The 25451-nt window shown below is 35.1% G+C and overlaps 1 protein-coding gene across 3 annotated transcripts; it reads left to right on the top strand.

Annotated features, from left to right (window-relative positions):
* The first annotated feature begins 15714 nt into the window (after positions 1 to 15714).
* LOC113322326 (ubiquitin carboxyl-terminal hydrolase 12-like) lies at positions 15715 to 25170 on the top strand. Of its 3 annotated transcripts, none has more exons than XM_026570397.1 (32): positions 15715 to 15863; positions 16107 to 16167; positions 16369 to 16516; positions 16632 to 16789; positions 17256 to 17521; positions 17617 to 17835; positions 17957 to 18065; positions 18184 to 18299; positions 18679 to 18777; positions 18924 to 19033; positions 19640 to 19714; positions 19803 to 19881; positions 20076 to 20222; positions 20296 to 20376; positions 20466 to 20585; positions 20730 to 20852; positions 21059 to 21136; positions 21281 to 21369; positions 21459 to 21567; positions 21711 to 21779; positions 21875 to 21985; positions 22132 to 22187; positions 22276 to 22453; positions 22557 to 22658; positions 22752 to 22823; positions 22991 to 23056; positions 23443 to 23508; positions 23633 to 23719; positions 23810 to 23926; positions 24051 to 24125; positions 24225 to 24311; positions 24521 to 25170. In XM_026570397.1, exons 1-32 carry the CDS (start codon positions 15834 to 15836, stop codon positions 24560 to 24562), a joined length of 3345 nt encoding a protein of 1114 aa, XP_026426182.1. In that variant the 5' UTR covers positions 15715 to 15833; the 3' UTR covers positions 24563 to 25170. The 3 variants fall into 3 exon arrangements, with proteins under 3 accessions (XP_026426182.1, XP_026426184.1, XP_026426181.1); XM_026570399.1 differs by having other exon boundaries at positions 16104 to 16167; positions 23813 to 23926; XM_026570396.1 differs by having other exon boundaries at positions 16104 to 16167.
* The last annotated feature ends 281 nt before the right edge of the window (positions 25171 to 25451 follow it).

The following is a 25451-nucleotide window of genomic DNA, read 5'->3' as shown; positions in this document are numbered from 1 at the left end:
CCTTTCTGACAGTTCGCAAACGGGTGCGCATACTGTCGTTTCGGACCCAACTCAGGTGAATTAGTTTGAAAATGGGTACGCAAAATTAGTTCCCGGTCTTGGACAGTTAAAACAGTTTGCATACGGGTATGCATACTTGGTTCCCGAACCTGAATTATTCTTTCACCAGTTTGCATACGGGTATGCATACTATGCTATATCCAGACAATGATTAATTATTCTAAATTCTCATTTCAATCATTGAAACATTCTTAGAAGACGACAATAGCTGTCTCACACAAACTGTTAGCTTATAAGCAATTTTCAAGTGATCGAATGATCAATACGAAACATTCTGAGTCTACACCAAATGACTATCTCACACAAATCATGTAAGATGTTACAAGGCGATTTTCACATGATCATATTTTGAATTTCGACAAGAATAATGATGAATGTAGTTAAAGCAAAAAGCTTTCTAACACATATTTCGAGAAAGATATAATCGATTTAAACTCAGCTCGAAATATCAAATGTGTATAATGTAAAGTCTATATAGATACACGGCTTAGTCTCAATAGGATATAGAATACAATAGACTTATGAGTGATAGATGAGTTCAAATCTCCACATACTTTTTGTCGATGAAGTTCCTTCAATCTCCACTCAGTAGATCTTCGTCTTCAATCGATGAACGCCGTGAAGTCTAAAGCTCAACTACACATTCTATCCTAGAAATCAAGATCTATAGTTTTGACAACTAAACTTTACAAACAAGCTTGAGATAGCAATGCTTGAGAGTCCGACCGAGCATTGCTCTAACAGTCTCCCCCTTTGTCAATTTTAGTAACAAAACTATCAATACATATAGATTAAAAAATAAATAAACTTTGTAGATTCTCATCCAAATGCTTGATTTCCTTGGTTCTTTAACATTTTTTGAATTTTTTGTCACTCCAAGTACTCCAGTGATTCTGAACGTGTTCAACTCAGCATCATAGTTGTTGAAGATCCGTAACCATAACAATAAGAAGACAGATGTTCTCAATTATTGTTATACACTGTCATAGTAGTATTACACGGCATCAAAGTTCAATTGTATCACAACTTTGACAATTATACTATGGTGATATGTATCACTCCCCCTTAGTCAATACTTCATCTCACAATGAAAAACCACTCTCCCTTACATAATGATCCGTAAACCATATGTATGTAGTGTGAACTGCAAAATAATTCTCCCCCTTTCTATCAATATAAACTGGCAAAGGTACGAAAACTAGCGGGATCATAATGAAATTCTGAAAGAGATTATTGAAGACTAATAGAGAACATATCAACTTTGTTTCGATGATTTCACATAGTCGAAACTTAGTGTATTTATCAAGGAGTTTACAAATATACAAGATAACTCCTACAATATTCCACAGCCTTACTCCCCACAAAGATTTGGTAATAAAGAACAAGTTCAATTAAGAACTCTCCTCCATAAAATGTCATTCTCGAAAGAACAACAAGAGCGACTTTACTTTTACAAAAAAATAAGGATTTCTTTGGACATTAATAAATCACATGAGACATGAATTTGTATCCAGTAAACTCAATTAAATTTACCACAAAAGAACCTTAATGATTAATTTAATCGGAATTTCTCATCATAAGAAAACTTACGGAGCCATACAATACTTTCACATAGAAGTGGCAGGGAAAGATAAATACTGCGGAATATTCAAAAGTTCATTCTATCTTTTATCAATATTTGCATAATGACGTAATAGACTTAAATTTTTACATATGAGATAATCATAGTTCACGGATGTAAACACACATATCCCATAAAAAAATTGCAATATATAAAACCAATAAAGATCAATACTGTAAAATCATCTTCCAAATAACTTATAATTTAAGTAAATAAATCTAAAACATTGCAAGATGAAAAGTGTTGGCAATAGCTATGTGTAATAATAATATTTTCTATTTCAAACCCTAGTTATCCTTCTTAAAACACAAGAATTAATTCTCATAAAAAGTTTCCTAAAACAACAAGACAAACTCGTAATGCACATAGAGGGTAGAATCAATCTTTTTTGCTCGGACTTACACCAAGAATGGATACCAAAGACCTATAAAAATATTTTCTTAATAAAGAAGAAAATACAAAGTCATTAACAACCATGCACCGTAGTTCACATAAGAGAATTGTGAACATTCAAGAATCCAGACATATCACTTCCCATTATTGAACTTTCTTCTTTGTGATTCACCAACAACATTCTTACAAAAGCTACAAATGATCTTAAAATAGAAGTACTCCAATAATCCAAGTGCCCAAGACCAAGAAAAGTGGAATAAGTGCGATGAAACGGAGCAAAACACTCAAAACACAAGAAACGGGAAAAAGACCAATCTTAACTCATCCAAATCCATGGTTTCTCATCACGATTTCGAAGAAAATTCAAATAGGAAAAGAATGCAAAAAGAATAAGGTCATTCTGATTTCGTATGCAGAAGTTACGGCCAAAACAAGCTTTTTATCAAATACCAAAGACAAAAAAAGTTTGTATACCGGTTTGCAAACGGGATTTAGTGAACTAGAGTAGTTTTCAAACTGGTATGCGAACTGAAGTCCCTGGATTTTAACTTTAAATGATGGTATGTATACCTGGTATGTGTACCATGAAGGCCAAATATTCCGAACTACTATTTTCAAGCCTAAACATTTAAGAACCTTAAACACAAATCAAGTTAGGTAGACATGAACGATACACAAGGTACATGGATCATTATAAGTACTTTAAGCAAATAAAAAAACATAAATCTTGCTCAAGTTTATAGACATGCCTTTTTAGAGGAATCCAATTGAATTTCGCGGCCTTAACAAAGATTCAAAATCATACCTAACACAATATATGCGCCCCAGTTCTCGTGCTTCCCTCACTGTATACATAGCAGGGCATTCCTTCGTGAGGATGCACTTACAACACAATCAAGTTTTGTCGAGGTGAACAAGGTCTTGCTCACCACAAGTGACTGAAACCGATTTTTTTGGCAACTATGGATTTTTCACCATCTATAGTTTTTGGCTTATTCCGTTTCACTTTTGGATCATCATGAAAGAGATCGCTTTTAGAAACTTTCACATCCAAATTCGTCTTCCCAAAGAACTTTTAAATCCAACATCATGGATACTGCCTTCTCCATAGTCATGGAATTTTCTGGAAGATCATTCCTTTTCATAATCAAAGCATCATTGACTTCCTTTGGTATCCACTTCTGAGTGTGTTTAGGAACAACCGCAACCTTCTTCCCATTACTCTCTTCTAGAATTCTCGGAAGAGAATTGGATTGACTATTCTTTTGCAAGTTAGTCTTTCTCCAATTGGGAGCATCAGATATTGTCTTCGTCTTTACGAACTTATTCTTTTGATAACCATTACGATTGTGAAAAGGATTCATATGACGTTTATAGGCAAATCTAAGTTTATTACAACATTGATTCCTTTGCCTAAAGGTTGGATAGTTACAAACTGTAATGCTAAGGGGATTATCCTTAACATAAGATCTTGGTTTGACAACTTCTTGTGATGCCCAAACAAGAACATCATGAAGTTTCTCATTCATTATACGAAAACGACATTTCCTTCCAGGTGACCTTTGTTTCCGCAATAATGACAAATATAAGGAACGTTCTTACACGGATTCATGTGTACTGTTTTTGGAGGTTAATATATTTTCCTCTTTCAAACCTTAACTGTCGGTGAAGGAATTTCACTTTTACCATCAGTGGAAACCTTTTGTTGAGAAGAATCACTAGCCTTGACAAATTTTACCTATTTGCTAATACTTGGAGCATTTATTACCTTATAGCCCAATCCTCGTATATCACGATGATTTTTACGCAAAATTAGTTCCCGGTCTTTGACAGTTAAAACAGTTCGCATACGGGTATGCATACTTGGTTCCCTAACCTGAATTATTCTTTCAACAGTTTGCATACGGGTATGCATACTGTGCTATATCCAGACAATGGTTAATTATTCTAAATTCTCATTTCAATCATTGAAACATTTTAAGAAGACGACCGTAACTGTCTCACACAAACTATTAACTTATAAGCAATTTTCAAGTGATCGAATGATCAATACGAAACATTCTGAGTCTACATCAAATGACTATCTCACACAAATCATGTAAGATGTTACAAGGCGATTTTCACATGATCATCTTTTGAGTTTCGTCAAGAATAATGATGAACGTGGTTAAAGCAAAAATCTTTCCAACACATATTTATAGAAAGATATAAGCGAGTTAAACTCAGCACGAAATATCAAACCTGTATAATGTAAAGTCTATATAGCCATACGACTTAGTCCCAATAGGAGATAGAATAGAATAGACTTCTAAGTGATAACTGAGTTCAAGTCTCCACATACCTTTTGTTGATGAAGTTCCTCCAAGATCCCCTTAGTAGATCTCCGTCTTCAATCAATGAACGTCGTGAAGTCTAAAGCTCAACTACACATTGTATCCCAATCCGTGACATAGCTATAAGTAGACTAGAAATCAAGACTTATAGTTTTGACAAATAAACTTGACATACAAGCTTGAGATAGCAACGCTTTCGAGTTCTACCGAGCAGTGCTCTAACAATGCCAGCTAAAGATATCCATAATTTAACCAACTCTCAATCAATGCATGTTTCCTTCTATAAAAAAAGAAAAGAAAAAGAAAAACCAGCATTTGTAGGAAGGTTTATTTACATTAGAAATGGTTTAAGATGGGGACGGGCTTTTTTAATAATGCTCATATATGGACGTGACATTTCCTATTACCGAACTAAGGAACTCTATACCGAGATGGGTTAAAACAAATATTGTAATAACCTGTAAGTTCTTTTGTTGTATAGGACAACAAAGTCATTATCGCAAATATAAAAGATGAGTTATACTGCACACCGATCGTATTGTTTCTTTTTTGTTTGTGTAGTTCATTGGGGGGGGGGGGGTCTGTAAAAATTTGGACACACCAGATAAGAAGATTGAGAGATAACCTAAGTTTGTGAGCATGTCCATTATTCTGAAGGGGTGATTTAGTGTTGATGGTAGAAGTCATACATCAAGCGGAGAAATCAACACTAGTTTTCATATAATTATTCATAAAAACGATGCAACTATACACATAACTCTTCATCCGAATCACCATCATAGACTATCCCATCCTAATTATCGTTCTCACTTTATTCATCCGACTTACTATCGTAGACTATCCCATCCTAATTATCATTCTCACTTTCTTCATCTCCACCATTAACATCCTCGCTATCCTCATCCTCAACATCCTGACCTTATTCTTCATACAACCAAGGTACACTTCTGCAAAGAAGAATTAAGTAGCCTTGACATACGTCTAGGTATTGCATGCTTCCATGGTTCAAGGTTAAGTGACAGACTTTGTTGTCTTGGTTAGTGCGATCGTCCAAGTACTTCTTGATTTCTAACGGTCACTAAGGTGTGGTGTTGCCTTATGATCTATCGTTGACAAAGGAAAAACCTTTTTGATTGGAATTCCTTGCGTTATCCACTCCTGCAAAGGAGAACCTACACCAGCGTTGATCCATCATAAATTGAGAGGTATAACCAATGCAAATCCGGTACAGGATCTTGATACAATCTAAAGATGTTATTGTGTACGGGTCCTCAAAATATAATAGAAAAGAAACGCCCTCTAACAACGAAGTACATGCCTCAACATCTGTCCAAATTAAATACACATCACACTTCACGCATGCTTCGGTGGTTCAAATATATCAACCACTGAGGTGAGATCATTTTCATCGAACTGATTGATACCTAATACAATTTTTATTTTGGGTTTGCTTCAGATCAACAAGTTCGCTCTTGGAAAGTTATTTCTCCACCCGTAGAACACACTTTTCATAAAGAGAAAGGAATTCCATGTTATGGGGAATCTTGGTCAACTATGAATTTCTTTGAAAAAGCCTGTTACAATATGGGCTTTAACATACACTATTTGGTTGAGAATCCTGCTACAAAGAATTTTTTTACAGATTAAGTTGCATGTTTCTTCTTGAATTAGGGTGAGTTCCGTAAAGGTCTGTACTTCAAAGTTTCTGGTGTTCATTAAGGTGTGATGATGCCAACACCTCGCTGCTGTGGTATTAAACCAATATGTGATTAAACTTCAATAGGCGTCTAACTAAATTTTCTGAGTTGACATAACACGAATTATGTTTTTGTGTTATCAATAGTTTAAAAGAGTGTTCTTTCCATTTACATGTTGAGTTTATATGTATAGATATGGTTTGTGATTGACTTAAATCTATATTTGTCGAATTATTTCAATATGTTGGATCAACACTTAAACCTACTATGATGAAAAGGATGTTGTAGCATTATAAATGTGCATTGGTGCACTTCCAATATATAGACAACCATATATCGTTCAAACCGTAATCAATAAAAAAAAATCGATAAAGAAACACGGCACAAATCACAAATGTTTACATGAAGAGTGTTATTCGGAAAATATAATATAATTATATAGCGAATGTGTAACTAACGAAGTGACGATCTACATTAAAACAAAAAACACAACTTAGGAAAGCAAAAACAACAAGAAAAAAAAAGCTACATCGATAACCTAGGGAACGTGTTAGTGGCATGGACATCATGGGTATATTCCGATTGTCCACCAAAATTCAGAACAATTAGGCCAACGTCGAAAAGCGAAGGAAATTCAGGACATGCTTGGCATATACGTATTTATCCTGACGTGAAATGATCGAAGTCCCTTAGTTAGGAGTTTTAATATTTTTGCCCCTTATTTTGTCAATCGCAATATATACGTCTCCCAACAGGGTATTTCCTCTATGTGATTTTTGTGATATTTTTTGCATTTCAAAATGTAAAATGCTACATAGATCTTGTAATACTATTTGAATAAACTTTACTTTTCTAGGTTTTCGTTTATTAAGTTTGTTACATGGCATCACGATTTGGTTTTTAATGGTATAAATTTATTTGAACTCCACATACATAGAAAGTTAGTGAAATTACTTCTTTTTTTTTTGTTCACCAAAATATTTTAGTTTATTCAATCAAAATAGTGATTACATAATCGCTAACAAGAATAACAAGAACATTAAAAACAAGATAACAAAACCCTAATACAAATGAAGATATCAATTACAAGTAAATCGCGAAGAGAAAAATCCATAAACCATAAAGATATCCAATTTTTGTATATGTAGAAGGAAAAAATGATGGTATAATTCGGAATTCGATTCAACCATTTAATATGATCTGCTTCTTTTTCTTATTCAATAAGAAATGCTCTTAAAAGAAATGACCGGGAAGAAGTCCCTCCCAAACAAAAACCAAAGATCAAACATAACGAAATATCTTTAATGTATTGATTACTACCTGATACCGTGACCAGGGCCACAATGACAATCTCTGATGTAGACATGAGAGATGCTATTTCCGATGGAAACACGGTCGTCACCTAAAAACTACAAAAAAGTTTTAAGTGCTGAATTATTTTTTTTACATAAATTAAATCTTTAAGAATAAATTACCGCTTTGAAACTCAGTATTGCTGATGCTAACGTTCTTCACGTTTGGGGTACGCAGTCCATCCGTATTTGGACTGTTTTATGGAGACTCCACCTTGATGTTGTGGACTTCAAAGTTATTCAAATCCAGAATAGTGGCGTGAAACATTGGGCTATTCTTCACCGTGATATTTTTGAAATGATTGTTACTTGTTTCCCATAAGTTTATGGAAGCAGGCTGTGATTTAGAGCACCCTAAGGAAATAAACAAAACGTTAACGTTAAAACAACAAAGTATAAGCACAAACTGTTAGAAGAATAATGAACTTCATAAACGAAATAATCAACACAAGCACAAATGACTATGAAATTATGAAATCATTTTACTATAACTCAATAAGTGACGAAACCCTAAAAGTCACACTACAACAAACATATAACAACTACAAATATATATTGCTATGACGATAGATGCAAAAACAAAAAATGATTAAACTCAATGTAAGTCATCAAGTTTGTAGAAAACATCAACTTTTATGAATCGTATTGTATATTGTTTTTTTTTAAGTTTATAGTTTGTCACGTATCAATTATGTATATGTTATTAACTTAAACAAGTATGAACCTCCATGTAAAACATATAACTATGTATATGAAATATAAATGCAAAAATTCATTTGTGATATTTATAGTATCACATAGAAGATGTAAATATAATATTGCTTAGTAAAACATATTAAAAACTCAAAAAAAAAAAAAACTATCTTAGATATCATTTATTTAAAAGCTAATATATGATATCACACAACAAAGTATGATGTACCGTTTTAAACAAATCATTTTATTACATATAATGAAATAAACTTTTATCCTTATGTATGTGTAAAGAGTAAGAGTGTCGTCAAAATACATGTTTATACTCACTACTTCGAGCTCGAAGATCATCAGATTTCAAATTAGTATTTGGTTTTTGATTTTCTACTCAAACCATTATAGTTGTTGATGTCAAGTTGAACATTTTGGTGTATTTAAAGAAAAAGTAAAAAGAACTGGATATCATTAAACATGGTGTAGTCCGTGTTGTCCAGGACAATAACTATTGCAAACGTTGTCATACACCATACTGTCCTGTTGTCCGATAAAATTCGGGACAATCAGGCCAACATCGAAAAGCGAAGGAAATTTAGGACACTCTTGAAATTTACGAATTTTTCCGGGCGCGAAATGACCGAAGTCCCTTAGTTAGGAATTTTAATATTTTCGCCCCTTATTTTTTCAATCGCAATATATACGTCCCCAAACAGGGTATTGCCCCTTGTTTACAAGTGCCAAGTAGAACAAAGTGAAAAAATAAAATAAAATAAAATGTCAAAGGCCCATGTTGAAATTTCCAAGTAGCCCAAGCCAGCAACCCAACAACTAAACTACTTACCACACTCTTTGTAGCCTATCTATGCTAACCTATTTACCGTACTTTTTGTAACCCTATCTATTTATCACGTGGAAAGATATTTGAATTTCTAATTACGCTTTTGCTTGGTTACATGAGAAATATGATACACACTTGACACATTTGGGTACAAATTTCTGCAATTTTTTTTCTCTAGAAATCTTTAGTAGTCCGCTTATATATATATATATTATTTATTTTTGCAACGATCGATTCCGACAGAAATTTTTATTGGTTTCAGATCGGCAAACTACTTCAACGAACTACACTTAATAATGTTTGCGTATCACTGGAAATTCATGATGAATATTTCATCCATTATTGGGATTAACAAGCCACTAAAAAATTCGCATGATCTTGAATCAGTTCGACAATAAGTTCTTTGGCATATATGGTGGGAACCATTCATTTGTCATTTATACGTGAATTTCCTTTTCTTTTTCCCGAACATTTTCATCCCAATCAAACATTCGACATATAGATGATTCTTACAGTACTCGCATCCATCAGTAAAAATTTGTATAAATTAAATAAAATAGGGGACTTTGATAAAGTGCCACATTTTCAATTTCATATTTAAGAAAGTGCCACCGTTTTTTTCAGAATTTATTTAATGCCACACATTTGACCTTTTCTGTCCCGTTTTTTTGTTGAAAAAACAGTTATCATCCCTTAGTGCATAGGTGGAAGTTATCCAGCTTAGTAAAAGAAATTTATGCCCTCGAATCGTCCCACTGAGTTAAACTCGAGTCATCATAGCGAGTCATTATCGAGTTTAATAATTTGCATTTAGACTCGTCATCAAGGCAGTTGTTTAGCAATTCATGTGGATTACACAAACATCATTGTACTGAACAAGCAAAAAAAAAAATTCACGAGATACCAATGTGCTAAGTTTGGGAACAAAAACGGTGAAGTAATAAGCTTGCAATTTGCAACATCAACGTACCTGAAAAAGCGGGGGTATAACAACCACACCCAATATTTTGTTAGGAAATCTGTATGGACTAACTCCAATATAATTCCAAAAGAAACAACTAGACAGTCAGACTCAATCAAGGAAAATATATCCAAGAGTTATATCTATGTTTCTCAATGTAATCAGCAAATCAAACAGATGGAAATCCGTGAGCCTGATTATTATGACAAACAACTTGAACGGTACCAAAGACCAATGTTCAAGTGTCAATCAATTTCAATCAACAACTAAAGGTTGGATTTACCAATTGATTGAACTACGAACAACCTGTGATATTTTATTTATATAAACAAATACAATGGGGAAAAGAAATAACACAGACACAAGAAGTTTTGTTAACGAGGAAACCGCAAATGCAGAAAAACTCTGGGACCTAGTCCAGATTTGAATACCACACTGTATTAAGCCGTTACAAACTCTAGCCTACTACAAGTTAACTTCAGACTGGAATGTAGTTGCGTCCTAACCAATCTCACACTGATTAAGGTACAATTACGTTCTTTACGTCTCTGAATCCCAACAGGACTCTACGCCACTTGATTCCCTTAGTTGATCTCACCCATAACTAAGAGTTTCTACGACTCAAAGTCGAAGACTTGATAAACAAATCTGTCTCCCACAAAATAGTCTATCATGATAGATAAATCTGTCTCCCACATAAATACCTACAAAGTTTTTGTTTCGTCTTTTGATAAATCAAGGTGAATATGAACCATTTGATAATCCGGTCTTATATTCCCGAAGAACAACCTAGAAATATCAATCACCTCACAATAACTTAACCATATGGTAGAAGAAAAAGTTATTGTGGAATATCAAAGAATGAGACGAAGGTCTTTGTGATTACTTTTTATATCTTACATATTAGAGATAAATCACGAGCAAATCTTAGATAAGGTGATACTCAATACGATAGAATAAGTAAGATCAGAACACGCAACTACAGAGAAAATAGTTGGGTCTGGCTTCAGAATCCCAATGAAGTCTTTGAGTCATTAACCTATAATGGTTTTAGGAAAAACCTAGGTTAAAGGAGAATCGACTCTAGTCGCAACTAGTATCACATATGAGGTGTGGGGATTAGTTTCTCAGTTGCTCGAGTTCTCCCTTATATAGTCTTCAAATCAGAGTTTGATAACTTTGTAACAACGCAATCAATATTCACCGTTAGATGAAACATGATTCAAGATTCAAGCTAATATATTTCCACCGTTAGATGGTCTTAGCTTGTTACACATAAATGAAGTGAGAGGGGATCGCTCAACAAAATGTTTTGACAAATGATTTTGACAAAACATAACAACCTTAAGATCTTGTATATCTAACGGTCACTGTCTTTAATGACATGTTAGCATTTTTATTTTAGTGTGTGTTTGACTCTATCAATAGTAGTCATATCAGAATTTGGAGAAAGATAGTACCGGAAAACTAACATGTTCTTCCACTATTTTATAATCATGATTAGCTTGATATATATCATACTTTAATAATTCAAAAGAATATGGATACTATTAACTGCTTGATGGATCATAAATTGCCCCCTTCACCAAAATTCCGTTTATATTCCATTCTCAAATTCATCTTTTTGATCCAAATTTTCTTCCAATTGAATAATGGTTCTGATCAAGTTTTGTTTCACCTTGAATATACGACCAAGTACGATCCATCATAAAAAAATACATTAATCAAGAAATTGGGGCATCTCTGATAAGGTCGTTTACGTTGGGTTCTCGAGTTTTGATTTTCCTCGTGTTCAATGCCAATGCCAACGCGAACTATCACCTAATCAAGGTTTCTACAGACTTAGTAAAACTACAAATAGGAGAAATTAAAGTCTCGTTAGACAATTGATCTTACTACTAATTTCATCTAACTTGTTAGATGAGAAAAAATTTTGATCGAGACCAAAAATGCAGGAGAAGGCAACATATATATCCATTAAATTTTAACTTATATCCCCAAACTAGTGTGACGACCAAACACGGACTAAACCTAAAATATGGTAACAATGTCAGCCGTTAGATTTATAAGATCATACGTTTGAGATGTTTTGTCAAAGGATTTGTCAAAAGGATTTGTCAAAACCCTTTGTCAGCCGATCCCTTCTCATATGAAATATACTTTCATTTAGATACGAGTAACTGTACCTAAACGTGTATATTGAGTTTGCTCAATAACAATTAACCGAAGTTAGTCACATGAACACTTTTGTGTTAACCATGTGCATTTTAACACTTCTATATCAAATGAATCTAATTGTGTTACATAGAGTTGTTCAATTGTTTATATGTATACAAGACACAATTGAAGAAAAATCGGATTGATTTAAAAGAATCAGTTCATGAACATTTAGCCACATTTTGCAAAGATTGCATTCCTTAATGTATAAATGTATTTGTTCATGAGTATGAAAACGTACTTAGCCTATTTTAGAACTTAACCTCATAAGTTTGCAAACGAGTACACAAACTTTAAGTTCCGGACTTTGGTCATGCCGACAGTTTGCAAACGGGTGCGCATACTATCGTTCCAGACCGAACTCCGGTGAATAAGTCTGCAAACGGGTACTAAAACTTAGTTCTTGGAATTTGACAGTTAAAACCCTTCGCATATGGGTATGCATATTTGGTTCCCGGATTTGAATCGTTCTTACAACAGTTTGCATAAGGGTATGCATACTGTGCTATATCCAGACAATGGTTAATTGTTATAAACTCCCCTTTCAATCATTGAAACATTCTTAGAAGACGATAATAGTTGCCTCACACAAACTATTAGCTTATAAGCAATTTTCAAGTGATCAAATGATCAATACGAAACATTCTGAGTCTACATCAAATGACTGTCTCACACAAATCATGTAAGATGTTATCAGGTGATTTTCACATGATCATATTTTGACTTTCGTCAAGAATAATGATGAACGTAGTTAAAGCAAAAATCTTTCCAACACATATTTCGAGAATGATATAAGCTAGTTGAACTCAACTGGGAATATCAAATGTGTATAATGTAAAGTCTATATATCTATACGACTTAGTCTCAATAGGAGATAGAGTAGAATTGACTTCTGAGTGATAGATGTGTTCAAGTCTCCACATACCTTTTGTTGATGAAGTTCAACAAGCTCCCGTTAGTAGTTATTCGTCTTCAATCTATGAACGCCGTGAAGTCTAAAGCTCAACTACACATTATATCCTAATACGAGACATAGCTATAAGTAGACTATAAATCAAGACTTATAGTTTCGAGAACTAAACTTGACAAACAAGCTTGAGATAACAACACTTACGAGTTCGACCGAGCAGTGCTTTAACATTACCAACCACATGTCGAAAATCTCCATCAAGATGGCATGATCTCTATAACAAGTTGAATTTTTCCACCGTTGTCTACAACTTGCTTAAAGTTAGCAGTGAATCAATTCAGCAAGCTCTTTATGGGTGTTCGAAGTACAAATTCACTACTTTGCTCTGCCAACATAAGGACCCAATACAATCAACATAAGGACCTAGCTTTGCCATGCCACTTACTTAATCACCAGTCCAACTTTTACCATGAGAACTGCACAGTAAGATTCGATACTCCCATTTGCTCAAAACCATCAGAACTACCCAAATTGCTTGAGCACCACACAACCTTTTACTCTCTCTATAACATAAACTTCATCTGCAACCTTCTGTTCACTACTGCTTCAACCATTCATCACAGCGCCACCAACAGACTCCATCTTCAAATTTACCAGGAACTCATTCATTTCTTGTATCTGTCAATTAGAAGCTCATCAACACCCACAGAAATAACAAACACAAACCTATCACTTCAATTCACCAGATTCAGCTAACCACACTCCCATCTCATCAGCACAACACATCTCAGCTTCAACATCATCTTCAACTGCAACTTATTTCTTCATTCCTCATAACAACAACAAGCTCTCTTATCTGCAACACCACCACAAACCCATTTCATCTCATTCTTTCTTGATTTCTCGATCAATAACTCAACCACTCCCGGATTCCCTTTCTTCCATCTTAGCGCATCATTGTCACTCAAACCCTAACTTCTTTTGTAGCTCTTTCATGCTTCGACCAAGCCTAAATCATCATCAATTTCTCTAATTAAATCAATCCAAAATCAAATCTGAATTGAACCCATCTTTTATCGACTAAAATTGTGCAGCTTCCTCTTCTAATTCCACTAAAAAAATCATCTATTGCTTCCATTACCAACCACAAAAGGTTTTCTTCCTTTCTTACTTTGTCAGCTTCGATCCCTAGCTTCAATTCCACAGAACCTCTTCTCCCCATCGATTTCATCTCTCATAAACATCAGTAGCAGCTGCGTTGTTTTTCTTACTTCTCTCTTACTGCAGCCGCATTTGTGAAGAAATTCATAATACCTAAGTCACAATAATCCATTCATTCGTCGCTTCTATCAAACCTTAATTAAAATTAAAATTGGGGAAGAACTGGAACCCTAGTTTTCCAAATTCTCATCTAATATTCGGGAAGAAATCAAAACAAGAAGAACTTAACTCAAATCATACTTATTTACCTTTTTGTCGACTTCCTGTGTTCAGTCAAACTCAGCATCACCATCAATTACTTATTTAAACTCCTTTAAATCTTTCACGAAACCCTAATTAACTGACTATTTCAAATCTCCGACCATCTCTTCAGTTACATACCTAATTCTCACAAACCCTATCTTCAATTCCAGCAAAAACCCTATAATTCACCCCATATTTCTCAATTCTTATTTGTCTTCAACTCAGACTAAAACCCTAACTTTTGATTCTCTTCAGTTTATCATTTCTTCTATTTTTCTTGTCCAACCAATATCATCACCAGCACCAACAATCAAACTTTAACGTTTCCTCTAAGTTTCTTCAATCTCGCAACCACATATATTCTTGACACAATTGCCAGAAACGGAGAGCAGGGAGAAAAAGAAGAAGAATAGTGAGGAAAAACTGATTGTGAGAATAGTTAAGTAATTAGATCTTGAAAAATTGACCCGATCAGCAATAAATGACCAATCATATGAGCCTTGACGGAATTGATAACGAGTGGCATTTAATAAATCCTGAAGAAAACGGTGGCACTTTATTAAACCGGAAAATCAAAATGGTTGAAACCCCAATAAAATACCATTCATATTCCATAATATTAAAATGTGATGCTGCTTGATCAAAAAATGTTCGTATACATACACCGTACAAGTAAAATATTTTCCAAAAATATATGTTACTTGTTCATAATTCTTACCACGCAATAAATGAATTAATCAAAAATAAATCCCAACTAGTTTTTTTTTTTTACATTTTACTAACTCAATATTTTTTACATTTTACAAACCAAATAAGTTACCCTGCCAGTGCCACTTGGCTGTCTTGAGAAGTGAGTCACTACAATATCCGACGTAGTCGAGGGGGAAGACAAACATACATTGCTGTCCTCGTACACTAACTTATGCAAAATAATACTCCCCTCCTCATCTCTCTCATCATCCACAGCGCGGGCAGACCGTTGTCACCATATCCAGTCTCCAAACACACACCTCCTCAAAACCCAAAGAATCAATCCGACGGTTAAAACTTAAGGTACACGATCCTCCTCAATACCGACCACACTGTAAAAACACTTTACTGTTTCTCCTTCTCCCAAAACCGCAAATACCGAAACTGCCCTCTCGGACTAAATCCCATAGCACTCTTTCTTTCTTTCTCTCTTTTCCTCCTCGTTCTTATTTTTTTTCTTCCCCTTTTTCTCTCTAAAAAAGAACACGAAAAATCTCTGCTTCGATTTTTCTCAGAAATCGTTTAATTTATCTTCAAATTTCCAGACATGACTCTGATGACTCCTCCGCCGTTAGATGTATATCTCACTAAAACCCTCTCTTCTTCTCATTCTACCACTTGAAAGTTTTTTTCTTTTTTTATTTCAGTGATTTTTGTTTTTTCAAATTAATGTTAAATTAGGGTTTTTTTATTTGATTTAATTTGATTAATAGTTCGTTTCATAGATTTGTTTGATTTCGTAAGAGTTTTGACTCGATCAATAGAGTTCGATTTTACTGGATCCGAACTTAAAATTTATACTGTTGGTTTATTATAGCAGGAGGATGATGAGATGTTGGTTCCACATTCAGAGTTTGTTGAAGGTCCTCAACCTATGGAAGGTAAGATTATGTTTAATTATTTTTTTTACCTGATTCCCCAAATTATAGTGTTTTGTTGAATTAGGATTTAGGGTTTCATTTTCTGGTGGTTTAACTGTTAGATTTGGTAATCTTAATATTCGGTTTAGTAATTTTGAATGTTTTATGGTGGTAAGGTGAATTTTAGTAATGCTTAGGGTTTGTGTTGTTTGTTTTTGACAGTCGCAACAGCAGAAGCAGTTAGTACAGTTGAAAATCAGCCGGTTGAGGATCCTGCATCTTCGAGATTTACCTGGACGATTGAGAATTTTTCTAGGTTAAACACTAAGAAACATTACTCTGATGTCTTCACTGTTGGTGCTTATAAATGGTACATCCACATTTTTTTGTTCGTTGTTGTGTTTTTGAGTTGATCCTGTTTTCCTCTTTATTAATTCTTTTTAAAATTTTTGCTTAACTCTGATGATTTGCATTACTGTCATTAGGCGGGTGCTGATTTTTCCCAAGGGAAATAATGTAGATCACTTATCTATGTACCTTGATGTTGCGGACTCAGCTAATTTGCCGTATGGGTGGAGTAGGTATGCACAGTTCAGTTTGGCAATCGTCAATCAAATCCATAACAAGTACACAGTGAGAAAAGGTACTCCCTTTGTTGGTTATGATTGTGTCTTGTCTATCTTTGTAGCAAATATCATTACTTGGAAAGTTTGGAGGTTGTTGCAACTACATGTTGTGATTCGGTATTACAATAAAATGATGTCTATCTCCGAGGTTTTGAACAAACATTGACTTGGGCATACTGCATGGTTATGATAAGGGCGTACTGTATGTTTACGATAAGGTTTTGAAAAGCCTAGCTTTATGGTAGTAGTTGGGTTTTTGTCGTTGTAACACCCGTTGTAAATTATAAAAATGATCTATAATTCTGATAAGAAAATTTTGCTTAGCAGACGTAAACACTTGAATATTGTCAGCGCACCTATATGTTTATTATGCAAGGTTGGTCTCTTTTCAATTATGTGTTGCATGAAACATGTGCATATTTCGTAGCTGGGTATCAGTGCTCTGTAATCTAATGCTAACTTTAACCCTTCTACATTCTGTAGATACACAACACCAATTTACTGCACGAGAAAGTGATTGGGGTTTTACATCGTTCATGCCTCTTAGTGAACTTTACGACCCCGGAAGAGGGTATCTCGTAAATGATACATGTATAGTTGAAGCGGAGGTTGCTGTCCGTAAAATCACGGATTACTGGACATATGACTCCAGAAAGGAGACAGGTTATGTTGGTCTTAAGAATCAGGGAGCAACATGTTATATGAACTCTCTTCTCCAGACTCTGTATCATATTCCTTATTTTAGAAAGGTTTGGATTTGCATCTACATTTTCGTTATCATTTCAGTCACAGGTTATCCCTCCGATTGTATAAATGTTTTGATACTGTGGATTTTGCATCTTAGGCGGTGTACCATATGCCAACAACTGAGAATGATTTGCCATCAGGAAGCATCCCTTTGGCTCTACAGAGTTTGTTTTATAAGCTTCAGTACAGTGACAATAGCGTCGCAACAAAGGAGCTGACTAAATCTTTTGGATGGGATACATATGATTCTTTCATGCAACATGATGTGCAGGAACTTAATAGGGTTCTTTGTGAAAAGCTTGAAGATAAGATGAAGGTATATGCATGATAAAAGTTTTTGAGGGAAAGACTAATACATTTGGTTGTTCACCTTGCTTGTTTTTTTGTTCTTTTCCACCGCCTCTTTTGTTTATACTAATTTGTGCTGATTTTACTAGGGAACTGTTGTGGAGGGTACGATACAACAGTTGTTCGAAGGTCACCATATGAACTACATTGAATGCATTAATGTGGACTACAAATCTACTAGAAAGGAGTCATTTTATGGTATGATTTCTACAACATTGACTTGTCCGTTTATTTGATTGGCTTACTTTTCAAAAACAAATGAATCAAGATACCGGCCTAGTTCAGAAGAACCAGAACTGATCGCCGTATTTTGCAGACCTTCAACTTGATGTAAAAGGCTGTCGGGATGTTTATGCTTCTTTCGACAAGTATGTGGAAGTGGAGCGTCTTGAAGGTGATAACAAGTATCATGCTGAACAACATGGTTTACAGGTCAGTCACATGAATATACCAAATTTGAGTTGGTCCGCCCATGTGATGATGCGAGGGCATGTTATTAGGAAATTATGGATTTTTTATGTATTGCTTACAAAATAGGAATCCTTCTTCAGATGTTCCAAAACTTTCTTTTTGCTTAGTAATTTTGCTATTTTTATAGCTTTTGACCAACTGTAAGCCAGTACAATGTCTATGATGTAGTCTAGTGATGCATTTATTTATGATATAACCTTCACGGCCCTATTGGTGAATGAGTTATTATTTATCTATCTGTTTCGCATTATCTTGATATTCAACTTCAGCCAAAGTTTCTGGATGAGGCGCTTCTCTTTGAAGTCAGTGGAGTAGAGAGTTAATTGGTTTCTTATTTCAGGATGCAAAGAAGGGTGTCCTTTTCATTGACTTCCCACCTGTTCTCCAACTCCAGCTAAAACGGTTTGAATATGATTTTATGCGGGATACTATGGTAAAGGTTAGTTTGTATAATCTAACTGTACTGATACATATCAAAGCGTCTTTACTTTTACTGTTCTTTAAAGTACTTGCTTCAAGGTCAGTATCAAGAATGAAAGTGGTATTTTCGCTGTAAATTAACAAGTAATTACTGGTACTTTACAGATAAATGATCGGTATGAATTCCCCCTGCAACTTGATCTTGACAGGGAGGACGGCAAATACTTATCACCAGATGCTGATAGAAGAGTCCGCAATCTTTACACACTTCATGGGTATGAACTCGCAAACTGTTTCAAAGTTGTTGCAACCATTGACTATCTTGGTTCTGCTTAAATGTTGATGAGCTTTTTTTAGTGCTCGAGTTCTGAGATTTCTGAGTTGGTGGCAGCTGGTTCTTTAGGCTAGTTCTTGGTTTTGCTATATCCTGATTGAGAATCGAAATCATAAACCTGGGAGTTGGAGTTTGTGCAAAAGGTTTTGAATCTTGAAGCAGAGATCTTGTTCTAGCTTCTCGATCATATATTGCAATGTGGATGTTAGTTAGGCGATGGCTGATGTATAGATCATAAATAGTTTGCTCTATCATGGTTTAAAGAAACTATTGACAAGAAATAAAAATCTGAGTGGGAACCTATGTTTTGTACTGTAGTTATGTTGTATTCAACTGATGGGTAAGAGCTTTTGATAAAGGTTATGTATGAATTGTAATGTGTGGCAGATGGATGGTAATCTGTTAGCATTTGTTAGAAGCATTGTACAATTGCCAACAATAATATTAGTCTGTTTTTATTTTTTTTTAAAATACTTGTCCTCATTTAAGGTCATGCATATTAATGCATCTTTTTGTTAGCATCTTACTCCTATTTCTATTGCTGCAGTGTTTTGGTTCACAGTGGTGGGGTACATGGTGGACACTACTATGCTTTTATAAGACCAACACTGTCAGAGCAATGGTATGTATAAGAAAAAAAGTTAGCCTGCCAATTGAAAGTTGTCTAAATCAGTGTTTGGCGTGGTAGTAAAAGAACTTGTTCTTATCAGGTTCAAATTCGATGATGAGCGGGTAACAAAAGAAGATATCAAGCGGGCATTAGAAGAGCAGTATGGTGGGGAGGAGGAGGTGATATTCAGCAATCAAGTGCTCTGATTATTGTTTTTGTGTTGTTCCTACAGTAGTGTTATTGTCATATTTATCTTTATTGCATCACAAAATTTAAGTTACTGTCATAACTATCATTTTCATTGTCAATATGATTATTTACTTGAAGTGTCATCCTAACTGGTACTTTCTTCTCTTTGCACTTTGCCTTGCAGTTGCCTCAGACAAATCCAGGGTTCAATAATACGCCGTTCAAATTTACAAAATATTCAAATGCATATATGCTTGTGTATATACGTGAAAGCGATAAAGATAAAATTATTTGTAACGTGGATGAGAAGGACATCGCTGAACACCTGAGGGTGAGATGCTCGTCATATGTGCTTTCTGTGAACTCTTGAAGGGTTAATACTGACTTGCACTGTCATCTTACAGATTAGGTTGAAGAAAGAACAAGAAGAAAAGGAGCATAAAAAGAAAGAAAAAGCAGAGGCTCATCTGTATACCATTATAAAGGTACTCGCCCTCACCGTTCCCTTTGTTATCAATGCTCCATTGTTATCTCGTTATGTTAACTCATTTAGTGTGGTACTGCTTGCTTCTAGGTTGCTCGAAATGAGGACCTTTTTGAACAGATTGGGAGGGATATCTATTTTGATCTTGTTGATCACGACAAAGTTCGCAGTTTTCGTATCCAGAAACAGATGCCTTTTAACCTCTTCAAGGTATCTTCTTATTATATTCATTATTCACCAGTGTTCTGAAACTTATGTTTACTTGTAATCTTCTTAACATAATAAAACTATAGCTGGCTTCGTAGTTGTTTGTCTTCTGGATATAGCGGTTTTCTTACTTGAAGTTGTTTGCAGGAGGAGGTTGCTAAAGAGTTTGGTGTACCTGTGCAATTTCAACGGTTTTGGTTATGGGCAAAGCGTCAAAATCATACTTATCGTCCAAACCGACCGTTAACGCCTCAAGAGGAGACACAATCTGTAACTACTTGGCCATAAATATTTGCCATTTTTCATGATTTCCTTCTGCTGAAGTACTAACATGCTTGCTCTTTGAGTTTCTCATGACTCATGAGCCACTTCTTTATAAGACTAGATTCTAGATCTTCTAATCTCCACTATTCGAGTGAGGCGAAACATGGAAAAACCCAGCGCACGGCTCATCATGTTTCATTTTTGGATTGTAGGTTGGACAGTTGAGAGAAGTTTCAAATAAGGCTCACAATGCGGAACTAAAGTTATTCTTGGAAATAGAGCTTGGGCCGGTAATTGTTATATATGGAAAATTTATCTCTGGACTATTTAATTCAATTTAAGTTGTCCTCCTAAGTTGTTAGGATAACACATTAATCTGGTTTGGATCTATGCATTTTATTGTTCCGTGTTCTGACATATGTACTACTCGACAGGAATCACATCCCATTCCTCCTCCTGATAGAACAAAAGAAGATATTCTTCTTTTTTTCAAGCTTTATGATGCTGAAAAAGAAGAACTTCGGTATGTATTGAGTTTTGAGTTGTCATATTTTTCATTTGGTCAGAATTTATTATCCTTGTGAGTTTTGAGACACTCAAATGATATATCAGGTATGTGGGGAGACTCTTTGTGAAGGGTAGTGGTAAGCCCTTGGAAATTCTTAAAAAGCTTAATGAGATGGCTGGGTTCTCTCCAGATGAAGAAATAGAACTTTATGAGGTTTGCCCTTCTTTGAGATTTGGAGTTGCTCAATAACTTGTTTCTGTATTTAGTTTTTTGTTCAGTAGTCTTCAACCCAGATATTGAAGCTTTAAATATACATTAATGCAAGCATCTGATTAGGGCTCATCTTCTGATGTCAGGAAATAAAGTTTGAGCCCACAGTTATGTGTGAGCACATAGACAAGAAGCTCACATTCCGTGCTAGCCAGGTAATGTAGCTGAAGAGCATAATCTCCACCTGTTGGGATTTTTTTATTTTTTTTTGATTCTATTTTGCTTACTTGGATTGCCTTTTTTTGTTCAGCTTGAAGATGGAGACATTATTTGCTTCCAGAAACCCACTTCAGCTGATAGTATGACACTATGCCGCTATCCTGATGTTCCTACTTTTCTTGAATATGTTCATAACCGTCAGGTATTTGTGACATGCATTATCGTATGATCAGTAGTTGGATTAAACAACAGAATTGGTGGCAGGAAAATTGACACAGTAGAATGATCTTGAGTGTATTCATGAATCATAACCTATTTTAAATGTCTTTATTGATTTTGGTGTGTTAGGTTGTGCATTTCCGATCTTTGGAGAAGCCGAAGGAAGATGATTTTTGTTTAGAGCTGTAAGTACTTCCATATCTAAAAAGTGTTCTGTGATATATATTTGACTATTTGAGTTTCGTTTCACTTTTTGTTTTTTTGTATATGCAGGTCAAAGGTCTTAACATATGATGATGTCACGGAAAGAGTTGCTCGCCATCTTGGTTTGGATGACCCAACCAAGATCAGACTTACCCCTCATAACTGTTACTCTCAGCAACCCAAACCCCAAGCTATTAAGTACCAAGGTGTTGACCACTTGTCTGAGATGTTGGTTCACTACAATCAGGTAGTTCCTTACCCTGACCTAGCGGTTTCCGAAGCTTGATATTTAGGTTAGAATATTTAATATTTTGTGACTGGCTGAATTTTTTTCTCAATCTTATCAACAGACATCTGATATTTTGTATTACGAAGTCTTGGACATCCCTCTACCAGAGTTGCAAGGTTTGAAAACTCTAAAGGTTGCATTCCATCATGCAACAAAAGAAGATGTAAGTAATGTAGTAATGTACCACATTCATAATCTCTATGGGAATCATGTGAAGGCTATGATATTAATAAAGTCGGATTTGATTTGTTCGCAGACCGTTGTTCATAGTATTAGACTTCCAAAACAAAGTACAGTAGGTGACGTGATAAATGATCTGAAGACAAAGGTATGTATCGTACAGTTAAAACATTGTCACGTCATACTTATTAGCAGAAAGATGTTTTTTTCAGGTTACCGAATTACCTTTTGTACTTACTAGCAGAAAGATGTTTCAGAGTAATCCCAATTATTTGCACGTACACAAATTTATTTGCCTGTTTCAACTCTCTGAAGGTTGAGCTGTCTCATCCCGATGCGGAACTTAGATTGTTGGAAGTTTTCTACCACAAGATTTATAAGGTATCGTGTTAGCATTTGGATGTGTTAGTTACATATACCCTAAAGTTATTTTTAAACATATTCTTTGCTAGTGGAGCTAGTTTATTTACTGTCAAATATCAAATATGGAGGTAATATCCTTGTTGGTTTGCCCAACTTGGTCGGACTAAAACAGAATCCCATCGAAACTTAAATTGTTCAATTGCAACTGTTATGAGACTCTGCAATACTTTCTGAAGTAAAGAGACCTCTAAAGTTGCATGCTGTCTTCCAGGCAAATGATGCTTGTTGTAGGTGTCCCTAATGATGCAGTTGAGGCCCAACTTAATGTTGTTAAAACGAGTCATACAAGTTCATTTTCTGCTTTTGTGAGTTTTTGTGAATAATACTGAACTGGTATCGTACAGATTTTCCCGCTTAGTGAGAAGATTGAGAACATTAATGATCAGTACTGGACTCTTCGTGCAGAGGAGGTAAGCTAATTAGTTTGTTGAGTTTTCCATTTTGTTTGATTGTTTCTCAAGTATGATATTTTATTGTGAAGTCTGACATTCAATTTATATCTTTTTAATGGTTTGCTTTATATTCATCTTCCAGATTCCAGAGGAGGAGAAGAACTTGGGTCCTCAGGATCGCTTGATTCATGTTTATCACTTCACAAAGGATGCATCTCAAACCCAAATGGTACATTAAAGTTTTAATAGCAGTCCATCACAATCTGTGTAAATTGCGAAGCATATACAAGTGTTGATATCGTTCACATTGGATCTGCAGCAGGTTCAGAATTTTGGGGAACCATTTTTCTTAATTATCCATGAAGGAGAGACTTTAGGTGCAGTCAAATTCCGCATACAGAAAAAATTGCAGATTCCTGACGAGGAATTCGCTAAGGTTTGTTTTCAGACATGGTTTATTTTCTTGTTTAAAAACCATTACATTACAATTGAATACCTATACACATTGACATTGTACACTCAGTTGTGCGTGCACTGAAATCTGTTTAATGTTTCACCAGTGGAAGTTTGCATTTTTGTCACTGGGCCGTCCTGAGTACCTTCAGGACTCGGATGTAGTGTCCAGCCGTTTTCAGGTGTGTCTGGTTATTCCTTTAATGTTCGTTCTTTTCGATTTTACCAATGTTTTACTGTTTTTTTGACCTAACTTGCTAATAATCTTTTTTGCACTGCAGAGACGAGATGTTTATGGAGCTTGGGAACAGTACCTTGGCTTGGAGCATTCTGATAGTTCCCCCAAAAGAGCATATGCAGCCAATCAGGTAGATTATATCCTAGGCTGTTGTTTCTTCCGCTTTGATGGCAGTTTTCTTCCGATGCTGAGATAATTGTGTGTGTTTTTTTTATAAGAATTTTGTATTTTGGTTATTTGAACTTTCATCTTGCATTACTTGAAAGTAACCTGCTGGTAGTAGTCGTCCAACTTTTTTATTTTATTTTTCCTAATGTGTAGTGGCTTTTCCATTTGCAGAATCGCCATACATTCGAAAAGCCAGTAAAAATCTACAACTAGGGTAAAGCTGATAAAGCCTTCGTGACTACCTACTGGACCCTCTAATCCTTCAGCGACGTGTGCATAAATGTGATAAGACAAGATGGGAACTAATCTTTCATCCGCTTGGAGAATGAAGCTAGCAACGAAATGAGGTGTCTGCAGTGTTTGCATATTGATTTTGTTGAATTGTGTATTCTTTCTATACAGCGTGTTGATTAAGGCTTTTTGCTATATATAGTTTTTCCTTTCCGCTGGTTTTCCAACTGTAGCTCCTTGAACGTCTCTTGTTCTTAGGTAAAGAAAAACAAAAAGGACGAATATGAAGGCCCTTGTTGTAGTAGGATGTGAGGTTTGCAGTTGTCCTCTAAATCTTATTTTCCAGTGTAATAGTAGGTATATAAGAAGATTTTGGACTCTTTGTATATGGTGTGTAGCTGTTCTGAGGTGTCTTGACATTGCTTTTCTTGTCTTTGTTCGGTATTAAAGAATTGGGTTTAGTTCAGTTCAGACGGTTGGTGGGTTTGTACAAGGGTTCATGGTCTTCTTTTCGTATCTGTAAGGTTTGTGTAAAAGAACTTTGGCAATGCTGTTTTCAGGCAAGTCATACAAGGATTTATTCTCATCCATCTGTGATTCTGTAATCAGGTTGTTTCTAGTTACCATCAAGCTACTAGGTGTGCTATATTAAGAACTCAACAGATTTCTGGCTAGTAGTTTACTTCCACGACGTCTTTAATGTTCTTCATTTTCCTAACGGCAAGGGTGGAGGTCGCTGGATGTTGTTTTCCTGGTAGGAATTAACTTCCAATCCTTTGAGCCCCGGTGGTAGAAAAAACAATAATTTTTAAATGGTGTTCTCGTCTCTGATGTCAAGTCGTCACCCATTGGCATGAAACGGGAGTGAAAA

This window comes from Papaver somniferum, chromosome 11 (genome assembly GCF_003573695.1).
Source record: "Papaver somniferum cultivar HN1 chromosome 11, ASM357369v1, whole genome shotgun sequence".
Taxonomy (NCBI): Eukaryota; Viridiplantae; Streptophyta; class Magnoliopsida; order Ranunculales; family Papaveraceae; genus Papaver; species Papaver somniferum.
This window is presented reverse-complemented; position numbering and strand designations above follow the sequence as displayed.